Source organism: Nestor notabilis, unplaced genomic scaffold (genome assembly GCF_000696875.1).
Source record: "Nestor notabilis isolate BGI_N333 unplaced genomic scaffold, ASM69687v1 scaffold22762, whole genome shotgun sequence".
Lineage (NCBI taxonomy): Eukaryota > Metazoa > Chordata > Aves > Psittaciformes > Psittacidae > Nestor > Nestor notabilis.
In genome coordinates, this window is record NW_009917277.1 from 1 (window position 1) to 12,738 (window position 12,738).

General features: G+C 36.0%; 1 protein-coding gene across 1 annotated transcript; it reads right to left on the reverse strand.

Annotated features, from left to right (window-relative positions):
- Positions 1–754: 754 nt before the first annotated feature.
- On the reverse strand, positions 755–8,119 carry LOC104400112 (sorting nexin-6; the record flags this gene model as incomplete). The annotated part of the gene is made up of 6 exons (XM_010009152.1): positions 755–877; positions 2,200–2,295; positions 3,390–3,513; positions 5,508–5,629; positions 7,252–7,362; positions 8,015–8,119. Coding segments are annotated over 6 exons (681 nt in total), but the record flags the coding sequence as incomplete, so codon positions are not given.
- Between the last annotated feature and the right edge of the window lie 4,619 nt (positions 8,120–12,738).

The following is a 12,738-nucleotide window of genomic DNA, read 5'->3' on the forward strand; positions in this document are numbered from 1 at the left end:
TAACTATTCTATGATTCTATGATTCTAACAAAGGTCAGCTTCTTTCTGAGCTTCTCAAAACACAGTAATCCTAAACCAAGCACAGCAGTCCTAAAACAAAGACTTCCCATTTCTTCAAATAAATGCACTGCACTTTAGAGGACCATCTTGAGCTTCTAGAAATCACATTAGCTAGCATTCAGCTCAGGAAACTAAGTGGAAAATCTTGCCTCAGCAAGAAAAGGGGTCCTGCAAATCAAGCTACTGCATGTACACATTCCCATCTCCATTCTAAAAAGCTGAAAAATGGAAACCTGACTTCGCAGTCTAGAACTAACAGCCCAAGTAGGAGTTTGTTGCTCAGCAAGGTAATGCAATGCTTAGTGGGGTAAAAAATTGCACTCTGATGAATGCAAGATCATCCAGTCAAGAGCAACTTCATTGGGAGTAAAATCACATACACTACTATATTGCACACCTCCCCATGTAAGATTAAGAATCGGACTTTGAAAAAAATATTATTACTTAAAGTGTGTTTCTCTTCAGAGGGACAGCATGAAGCATGAGGATATCTTCAGTGCCGCATCGGGCTGTTCTTGCTCCATCCAGCCTATTACAACAACAGCTAAACTTTGAAAGTCAGATTAAACTTCTTCAGACTTTCTGAAGACTACATTTGCAGAAATTAATTCACTTTTTACATGCAAACCAAAACCTAAAAATTACTACTCCTCATGAACCACTTCTGTACATTTTAACCAGTGCTATTTTCACCCTAGAAAAAGAACTCACTTTTATGTGATCTTGTCATTTTATCAGATTTGGCAGAGGCATCTTTGACTCTGTTGTGATATTCTACAAGGAATGTTCTTTCATGTTCGAAGAAGTCATCCACATCCTACAAAAAACAAGAACAACTTAAACAGGATTCCACTCACTCTGTATAGAGCAACTGCAGAGTAAATTTGCATATACTGCTGTCGCTGTCACATGAAATGCAATCTATTTTTATTGTTTGAAACACCATTTCCATAGACTGTTTTTTTCTTCATTTATTTTGTTATGATCTGAAGTTTTATTAATAATTTAGTAAGAATTCAATAAGAATTCATAACAATTGTCTTAAAGGTCTAGATAGCTAAACATGAAGTGAAGGAAATAGTTTAACTGCTAACTACCACTTTCATGACAGAAAAATACAATAAATGTTAAGTACTTAAGAAAAGGACATCTACCTAGAAAAACGGGGGTGTGGGGGGTGTGGGGGGTGTGGAGGGTGTGACAAGACACCCAGCTGCACAGATGCTGCAGTCACAGCATAGACAATACAAACTCCTAGCTCAGGAATGCTGATCTTGATGACAAATTTCTTTCAAGTTGGTAAAAGAGGTAACATTTAATATTTTCTGTATTATAATCAGAGATATTATATTTATTTTAAAAACTGTCTAAAATAGCACAGATGCTCATTACCATGGAATAGCCTACAACATGGGCTTTGAACAACATGCTTATGAAAACCACTGGTTATACGGACTTCATATTTTCCTCCAAGTCATAATTAATTCATAGTTACAGCAACTATCCAGCAGTTCCAAAACTCAAGATTTTATAACTAGGAACTTCAGCTCCTCTAATTTGCTTGTAAATTGAAAGTTACCACTAGGAAGAAAAGAGCTTAAAATAATCTTCTGCAGAATTTATGATTGTTACAAAACCAACTTTCCACTTTTGGAAAAGTCAAAATGAAATGGAATTTTCATTAAAATTCTTTTTTGGCTTTTCTTGGTCTCAGTTACAATCTTTCATCTACTGGGACAAACAGTATCACCTTTACCACTGCTCTTAGTTTTGAAACAGTTAGGATGTTACAAGGCTGGTGTTAATAACTTCTGAGCTGCAGCTGCTGTGAAAGCTAGCGCGCTTTCCTACCGCATAAAAGGACAGGCCAGAACAAAAAAAAATGCCAGATTATCAATTTTATATTGATTTAAAAATTGCTTAATTTCATAAACCAGCAGAAAGAGTACTGAAAGCCCTCAGATAGTTATCTTGCATCCAGAGATACAGGTTTCTTTCCATGCTCTGCCTCTTAAGAATTAAGCTAAATATTGCTAGAAAAATCCTTTTCATGTAGCTATGTAAAATTCTGCTTCATTATAAAAAAGGGGACAACAAAGTTAATATATTTTAAATCTTGACAAATTAAGCAGTAATCACCTTTACTCCTGAAACAATGACACCATCTGCTGATTTAACCATATTTTTAAAGAAGTCTTCAAGTTTCTCTTTCTTATTTTTCCCACGAACACTCAACTGAAAAAAAATTCATTTATCAAGTTAGGTAAGTTTCTGGAGGCAATATAAGCTTAAAAAAAAAAAAAAGTTGATAGTCTTACACTCTGCATTAACATCAACAAACCCACCAAAACTCCCCCAAACAACCCATGACAACAAAAAAACCCAACATAAAACCCAGCAACATTCTAGCACCTACTAATAATACCAGTGTACAGCGTGTACATTTCAGTTATCAAAAATACAATGTTTATCAAATAGAAGAATGGCAGATCTTTGACTTTCAGAAACTACGGAAGCATTTACTCCTAGTGCACTGAGGATAATGTTAGTTTCAGCCTCAGACTCTTCCTATCTAAATTTGCCCAATTTAGGTAAACTGAGATCCTGAACCAGCAAGCATTTCTACATCAAGCAACAAGGATCCTCTGTTACAGATTTTGAAGTTACACATGCATTCAGTTGAGCCAGTCTTTTCAATGATTCCTTCAACATTTAATGCCAATTTCCACAATTTTAAAAGCAACTAAAAACTGTTCACAGAACATGAGCAACCACTAATTCTGACTCCAAAGAGTGACTGTTAATCCAGTAAGTCTCCATTAACTCAAAAATCAGATAGCAACTCAGTACGTAATATGCTGATAGCCACAGTAGTCCAAGATCTAGAAAAAAAATTAAACAAATTTTCACCTACATTATTAACAAAAAGGCTTTACTTATCAGAACATTTCATCAGAAATCATCTCTACTTTTGTTAGCAACCCCACAAAAAAAACAACTCAAACAACAAAAACCAAACACAAGGACAAGAATAACATCATGTGAAATCACCACCAAATGCTAATATTTTTAACCCAAAACATATTGGATTATCATTAGTATTTTTGAAGCTGAGGCTAGAGCACAAAGTGCATTTGGTTCCCCAAGTGGCAGGAAAATGAACTCATACAGCCTAAATGAATTTCTACCTTTTATGATACAAGTATGTCTGGAATGAAGGAATTGATGTCATTTGCTCCAGGAGGTAAAGCCCTCTTAATCAATTTTCCATTCTACCATAAAAGTACATCTTGATTTTTCTTGCCAGCAATTCAGTTTTCAATACTCACATCCTGATTATATTCCAAGAATACATGGAAATTTAAATCCTTTCTCAAAATAGGATGTGCTGCCACACGACACAAAAACACTTCATGCATTGCAACTGTCTTCTTGAATATTGCCAAATACTCACTGAAAACAAGAAACAAGACAAGACATAAGAATTTAACATGAAGCAATTAAGCTTGAGGTAAGCCTAGTGAGCAGCTTTAAATGATCCTCAGTAAGGATACAAAATTGTAAGCTGATATAGTAGAGGTTTCCACTCCAATATTTGATATATGCATAAATAGTACAATGTTAATACTAGTGCGAAATCTGAAGCCTGAACACATTATACAGAGGCTTTTAATGAAGGCGCAACAAATGCATTCTAATTTTTAGGGCTAGCTAACACAGATTGGTTTGCTCAAAGTGTAACCTTGTTTGATTGTCCTCTCCCCAACTCCCCAAAACCAAAAAAATTGAGATACAGATTACAGTCACTAGCACAATATAGTTGATGTGCAAATTCCTTCCTCCCCATCTCCATCCCCTTGCCTATTTGCACCCTCCTTACTCATATAAAAGTTCTTGTAGTTTTGTTAACTGTTTAGATAGCAGTCTTTCATTCCATGTTAAAGCACCTAGCCTTTGGAGACAAAGCTTACATGGAGTCTTGCTTCATAGTGGTTCTAAAAGTGAAATTAAGTGCTGCATTTGGTATGTACAACCCCCCAAAAAAAATGAAAAAAAGTCACGTTTAACCATGACACTTGCATAGCTGCCCAGTTGAGCCAACTCAAGGTTAAAGCATTTGTGATTTAATAGGAAGGCTTTCTTATCAATACAAGTTTGCTAGAATTCATTTTGCTTTGCAAATTCAGTAAGACGTAACTTGTCTAGAAATGAGGAAGGGGCTCCCTTCCCCATTCTGAGGTCAAACGGTGAAATAATAGTCAACACTTTTGCTTCCACTATGTGCAAGGAGGTTAAGATTTACATACCAGCAAACCAGCAGGGCCAGTGTTGGGAGATGTTTGATCTCAGTGAGAGTAGTAGTCATTCAGTGAAGACAAAAAAGGAGGATGCAGAGGATGGAGGTGGCAGTAGAAGAAACCCAAAGTTTTCTGTGTTATCCAACCCCTAACCAGACCACAAGAGAATCATGATCAGGGCCGCTGGAAAACCACAGATTCTTTAAAATCTATAGTGTTTTGCTAATTTCCAGTTTTCTGCATATGAAGTGTATATCTACTCTGCTATAAATTATGTTGTGTACGTAACACTAGTAACAGAGCTTTTTAAGACATTTGCTCACAGCAGTTGGAGTTCGAAGAGAAAGCAGCAGTTCTAAGAGTTCTATGTACTTTTCTTGCCAATTCAGAGCTCTTGATAGTAGCAGTCTAGAAGCAGCGTAAATATACACTTGAAAACTGAAACCAATGACAGGAAAAAGATCAAAGAAGTGAATGCATGATAAGGAAAGTGGATGAAGCAAGGAGAAACTTCACTGTGTAACTCAATATGAAACAAAAAGCCTTAGAGCTGATATATCAATACACATTAAATCCACAGTAAAGGAAAATACTATTTTCAGGAAGTATGTTCTCCTTGTGGGGGGGAGGGAAATAAAAAAATAAAAAAAAAGAGTGCCAAAAAAAGGGGGGGGAAGTATTTTCTAGTAAACTCCATATTTCTTGGGGAACAGAAGGTTGGCATCTATGTTTACAGTACCAACTGCATCCAAAACTCCCTAGTTGAATCACTCCATGTATAAACCTTGAAGTCTCACGCTGCTTATAAACTGGAACACCAGAAATAAGATAGAGGTTACCTCCTCCCTTTGCAGATATTCTGTGAAGAAAGGGGTCTAACTAGTCTTTTACTTACAAAAGAATGCTCAGGAACAGCCTGATTTTTTTTCCCCTGTTTCAGAAGATCTTCCATAAAATTTCTACAATTTTCCTAATGGCTCTGATCATGATCACTAAGATAACCCTGGTTATGTATCAACTGGATTTTCAAGCCTACAACTCACAGAGAACCATTACAGTGAAATCAGAAACATGAAACAGCAGACAGCATTAAAAGTTGAGAGATACAGGAAAAAAAGAAAGAATAAAGTAGTAATCAAGTTTACATACGCCTCCAGTTCTTGTTTCATCTTGGTGAATTCTTCTTTAGTCATCGATCCTTCCCCTTCTCCAAGTTTCTGCAATTTCTCCCTTGAGGCATCAAAGTCAGGCCTGGGTGGTGCTGGTGGAATCTGGAATTTAATCAATTTTTTTTTAATTGTTCATCTTCTCAGCCAAACAACATCCATTCAGTACAGGAACTGGGAACTGCCTGCAGCTTTGTAATATATGGCACTCTCTTTCATCATTCATTACAGCATTCATGGATAAAGTCTCTCATTCATGAGTTAGACATGCTGCACTACTATACCAATTTTGGCCAAGTGTTCTTGAAGATTAATAAAGTATTAGTTAATACTTTATTAATGTATTCATGGCTTCAGTGGTTTAATAAAAAGAGAAATTAAATAATACTGACATACTTAGCTTTTCCATGACAATGAATAAAACTTTAAATCATTATTTTATAATTAGTTTTGGTTTAGCTTATTTGGCAAGAACATTTCTTGTTTAAAGAAAAAAAAAATAAATCACAATTGTTTTCACATCATCCATTTATAACTCCCCAAAACTTTAAACAAAAAAAAAAAACAACATTCCATATTGTTTGGGGGCACTAGTTCTTTCTTGCAGCATTGTTGACATTAAAGATACATCTGTTGAAATAACAAAGCACACAGTAAACAAGTCTCTAGGTTAATCTTGTAATACATATATTAAGATTGAAAAAGAAAACACTGCATTCAAAGAAATTCTCAACTGCTATCAGAAAATGGACATAGAACAAAGTTAAGCTAAGCTTAAATTCTATGTTGTCAGCATTTGTCCACTACATTAATGCATTACAAAAAGAAGAAAAATCTGGCATCTATGTAGTCAATTTTCTGAAACTAGTTACTACCACACTGAAGGTCTGCTAACTTCAAATAGCTTTTCTGACTTAAAAAAAAAGACTAGCTTAAGAATGGTATGATACATCACAGATTATATTCATCAAAAATGTACCCCCCTGTCAATTAGAAATACGTTTACCTTGTGAATCAGTAGACACACTCCCCAAAACAAAATTAATACCTTTCACCCAAAGACAAATATTACTACTTGTAATTAAGGTATGAACAGCGGCATCCATTTTTAATAGGTAGCATTGTAAAGTGACTATTTTGGGACCTCTGCTCCCTGGAGGCCTGAAATAAACTTCAAAACACAAATCGTTCAGTTGTGTTTTAAGGTTCTCTGTAGTTCTAGATGGTATTTGCATTGCCTTTTTTTTTTTTCCCCCCTACAACTGATTTATGGTAAAATGATTCTGATCTTCATAATGAAAACTGGAAAAGTGTCATTAGTAGAGCTCAGTTACTGTACTCTGCCATTCCAGCTAAGACAAAGGCAACATGTAACTTGTAACTAGGTTAAACATTAGCTTGCAAAAACAATACCACCAAGTTATACAGTTCGTCTATCTCCCACACTTTTAGCATGGTGGACTAAAGATACACTTGGATACAGATTAAACTACTCAGTCCTTTGGAGTGAAAGGCAAGAAAGTATGACAACTATATTAACTTTCCTCCAAGCTTGCTTCAGCCATTAATTTTGTGTAACTGCATAAAATGAAGTATTAAAGCATCTGATCTGATTTTAGAAGGAATGAACATTTGCTATTTCCATTGCATTTAAAAGCAGTCACAAGTACTTTTGATATGGCCCACAGAAAACAGCGCACATAAACTAAAAGAACTACAATACTTACGATATAGCCAGCATAGTCCTCATTTTCAACAAAAGAATCATGAAGCCAAATAAACTCTTCATGTTGCCGGACAACAGAAAACTCATTTTGTTTGAAATTTGGTAAGGAACTCTAGAAAGGAAAAAGGAGGAAGAATTATGAAAAGTTTTCCACTGCTATATGAAAAGCATCTTGAAGGAACAACAGAATATCCCTGTAAAAATAAAAATAATCCAATCATCCAAGTATGGATTTGACCAAAACCAAAGTTCATACAACAGTAATTACCCCCATTTCAATTAGTGCAGCAATCAATTGGAATGAGCTGCCCAAAAAGGTTATGGAGTCTCCGCCCTCAGAGATATTCATAACTCAAATGGACAAGTCCTGAGCAATGAGCTCTGGTTCGCCCACACCCAATTTAACGGTGGAGGGAGGAAGAAGATGAGACGAAATGATCTCCATAAATCTAATAAAAAACTGTGCTGAAGCATATTGAGATATATTAAAGATTCTACCTGCAATCAGGCCAATTTATAAGCATATGAATGGCATGACAACGTATCAGTACAAAAACCTGAATGTCATTTTTTCTAAACAGTTTTTTAACCTCTTAAATTTTAGCCATCTTAAGCACTGCAGCTACCCAATCTCTTAAACATGAGATAAAGCTATCTTCTCAATTCCTCTGGATTGTGTTACACTTGTTTCTACACACAGTTTAAAGAAACTCTCTCTTCTATACAATTAAGATGATGTTCAGTGTACAAACCCAAGCTTTTACCTTTGTATGGACAGTGAATTTCACTTTGTCCCTCTCACTGAGTGCATCTGAGATATCCACTTGCAGAGCAGCATCAGTCTGGAGATCTACATTTATTGCTCTAAGCTAAACAAAGAAAAATCTATTTAGCTTAATTTAAAAAAAGTTAATTATATTTCCCATGTTCTTCCCTTGAGAAAAACTCTGATCCTGCAGTGCTGAACATCCATGAAGACTGAAGATTACAAAAAACTCAACATTAAAAGATAATTTCCAGCAGAAAAAGAAATTCCAGTAGTACTCCTTATGGCACACATGACTATACAAGCAATTTCCTTTTCCATATTCCTTGGTGGTACACTATTTTTATATTTCTGTGTACTGTTAACTTGCTAGTAATTATATGGTAAAGGCAAAGTATATTTACAGACAGCAGCAAGTTCAGTAGGTGCTTTTATTTATTTCTCTCTTCATTCCCCCTACTGTCCCAAACTGACAACTTGCTGTAAGTAAGCGTACTTGTAAACGTAATTATGGGATAAAAGTGGTCCTATATTCCAAAGAAGCAAGAGCTATTTAAGACATGGTTTACTCACACTGTCTTAACACTTTTCTTTTGTTTAATATTTCCCATGACACACTGAAAAAGCTTAAACAAAAAAAAATACCCTGAACTTCACAGACCTAATCTCTCTGGAAATACCTCTCTGGGTGAAAAAAAAATATTGAAAACCCACCAACCCCCCCCCCCCACATACCCCAACATACAAACAACACACCAAAACCATAATTTCAATCTCTTCAAAAACAGCATGACAAATGGCAAAAGTGCAAGGAATACACACTTTTTTCCCCACAAGACATGAAACCTCAACTGTCTCACAAAGTAACTCCAAAGTCACATTGAAAAAAAAAAAAGAAAAAAAAAAAAGATACAATGGTCAAATACAGAAAACAACTGAAGATTATCTGAACACTGCAACGTTTGGCAGTAACTGGACAAACGCTTCAACAGTGCTTGGTGAAAATAACCTCACCTAGACCCCAACCAGGAATTTGAGTCCCCTCACCTTGGCACCCTTGTTGTTCTACTGCAGTTTGTCCCACAACAACTTCATCACTATGATCAACAGACATTCAGAATCTTGTTAAAAGTAGTAAGGCTAACTCTGAAATCTTCTCCAATCACACTGTCAAAAAAAATATTTCAATGCCATGCTCACAAGGCTTACTCATTCTTGAGACCCTGGGGTTTTTTCTGTGCTGCATTTTTCCTAGAAATTCTACATGACATTCTACAACATAAAAATGCTTTGACACACAAGGATAAAGACTTTTTCCCTGCAAACATTTTCAGGACTGTATTTTGAAGTCCATACTCAAGTACAAAAATGCTTTAAGTACCAGCAACGCAGAGTACAAAGGTTACAAATGAGCAGATTTAGAAGGTAACTCTTTTTCCAGTGCAAGGCACTGGAACAGCACTAGGACAGAAGCATCAACTGCTACATCTTGGTTTCCACCAGTTATCTTAATCCTTATCTTAAATCACAGTGGTCAGCACCCATTCTAGTTTTCTCATTAACCTCAATGCTTCTGTAGCAGCAACCAGAATAGCATATCTTAGAATTAATGTATTAAAGCAAAACCAAAATCATACAGTCTAGCATATTGTGCTGAACTAGCAAAATACAACAGTTCAATAGCTATTACACAAACAGTTATAGCTTCTCCTTACAGCAAAGTTGGAAATCATTAAAACCACTGCACAGTAACATATTCACACACGTGATTCAGGCATCGCTTTTTGTTTTGTTCTTCCAAGGTTTAAGGGGTCACAGCCTCACACAAAGACATATCATGAAACGATCCACTGCAGATCATTTCTGAGGCAGAATCTCCTAGCTCCTACCGAGTTTCCAATGTGCTGAACATCTAATTTAGGAAAGAAAAATATAATCTGACATACCAATGTTTGCCTTATGTCATGACACCACATTTTTCAGCTTGTAAAAAAGTTTATAGTGGCCACACTGTCTGAAGTACTGTTTGTTTTTCACTGGTCCCTCAGGATACATTAATCGAGTAATCTCAGCAAATAATCTGGATTAACCAAAAGGATTTTCAAATCTTTCACGGGTCACAAAAGTTTCTACTAAAATGTCTGGCGGGTTTTTTTTCCACCTTTTTTTAAAAGTGGTACAACACAAAATTCTAAGTTTCAGTTTAACAGCTGTTTATCACTGGTGTGTATGTAGTCTTTAGCACAGTGCACCCTGGCCATATGCACTGTTCACAACTCCAGAAACAATATGCTTATCAGTGCTGAGAAAATGAAAAATGAAACATGACAATTTCACTCATGACATACAACTGTAAAGGACTATTTGTTTGATTCATACCAGTTAAGTTTGTAACAGTTTTGAAGAGTTTAATCACATGTTAAATTATGCTGTGTAGCCTGACTGCCAACAGGGAACGTTTTCATCTGCAATGGTAATGAAGCATTTATGAAAGGTGTCAAAGACAATCAGAAAGTTGAAAGACTTTAAATGTATTCATGTGACACAATGGTTCACATTGTATTACCGGCAATTAAATTCACAAACAACATCATCACACAACAAACTTCAGCAATCTCTTCATCACTACTTCCACAAGAAAACTACCACTGGTTTTCTAGTCACAAAGAGTAGAAATGAAAAAAAAAAATAAAAAAAAAAAAGCTACAAAACCTGATTTGATTGAAAAATCTGATCTGGATGAAAACTGAAATTAAAGTTCCTTAAATTCAGGGAAAAAAATGAAGGTGGGATACAGTCCCTTTGTATCTTGCCACTCCCAATCTAATACATACAACACAGCACAATAATTTTATGCTTAAATACATACTCTACGCCCATGCTGACCAACTTGCAAAACAAAAGCTAATTTAATTTAGGTGCTTTACAGTTTCCTATGCTATACTAAGAAAGTCGAGGTTTTATTTCAGAGTCTAGAAAACACAAGAAGCCAAGGGCTATGCGATGTTAGAGGACTAACAGAGAATGCAACGCAAGGAGAGGATTTAGCTCTTGCTCAAGCATCAATTATACTTCAAATGGTAATGGAAGGAAGCTGTTAGAGACAAGGGAAACAACCAAACCCTGCATTCCTAGGTAATGTCATCCATTAACAACAGTAACGTCTGTACTCTAAGCTCTTTCAAAATCGTTAGAGAAAAAAGACTCTCTTCAGCAGGTTCTTTACAGGCAGATAAATACACAAGGCAAGGAAACAAACAATACTTTTACAACAAGAGATTACAGTGTCTTCACACCATTAAGTTCCTAGCAGACCTGTTCTAAGGGGTAGCATCATTAGACAAGTCGGCTTAAGTTTACATCTTTATAAAATACACAGAATACCAGTAGAGCAACACTATACCACCTTTCAAAGCATGTATTGTTTACAGCAGAGAGAGCACAAAAAACCCGAATAGGAACCAAGTTACTCCAAGCAAACTCAATAGTATCTTCCTAAGTGAGATTTAGAAAAGCAACTACAGCAAGTTCATTTTATGCAGACCATTTATAGTAAGTTCCTTCTACAGACCACTCGCTGCTACTTCCTCAAAGATGATTCTCAGTGCTCTGTTTGACAGTTCTCCGGAAAAGGCTCCATATGGTATAACACAATTGTTTGAGAATTACTGTTCTATGTGGCATCAGCACAATTTCCAGCCCACTTTCTATCCCATTGCCCCCATGTTAAACTCAACACAACTGTAGCTGGCCAAAATGACTCTGAAGAGTTAGTAGTATATGGTCACAGCAATATCTGAATTCTAGAGAGGAAAGAGTACTTGTTCTCAAAACTAAAAGCTCTATTACTCTAACCAGAACTTGCCATTCATGCCTTCAAATAAAGGCGTGACCTGCTCCTTTTTTAATTGCAAACAGACAAAGGCAACAAATCAGAACCAGGGAAACACTTTATGAGGAATTGCTTATTTTTACTACTGCTAAGGAAAAAATGTTACCATTTTGAAAATTAAATCACAGCAAATCCATTCATGAACACACTGGCAATATTGCTTTTGATTAGATTTTCTGTATCAAAATCATGCAAATAACCTGTGTTTTAACTCCAGGGACTTACATAGCAGTGAGAAAATTAAAACTGTGACTGAAAATGTGACTGAAAACCCCAGTGACTGAAAATAAGAAACCTAAAAAAATTAGGGAAAGGAAGAGGACACTGTTCTGGTTTAATTCCTCAGTGCTGGATGAAGATGGGAGAGGGGAGGGAAAAGGAAGGGCTGGGCTTGGCCAACTGAAATGTTGTAACTTGTCCAACAGCACAAACAAGACTGTTAAGAGATTTCTTAAGGCTTTCAAATTACCTTGTGAACTCCAGCTACCTGCGGCCTTAGAGGGAAAATTAACAACCCACCAAGCAAACAAACAAACAAATATGTTTCACATAGGATCAGATCTGCAGTGTTATGTTCTATCTGCACCTTCAAATAAAAAGACAACCTAACTGTGCACTTCAGTGTCTGTTCCTATACACTAGGGACAACCTACGTAAAATACAACTCCACAAATAACAAGTTCTTCAGTCCTTGTTCTGAAGATGCTCAAAGGGCAACAACTTCCACTTTCTCTATTTTTAATCCAGTATTCTTACTAAGTAGTTGTATAATTAAAGACAAAAGCTCTACAGTGGCCAGAACTGGCCTAACGTACTACTAGAATTCCTTT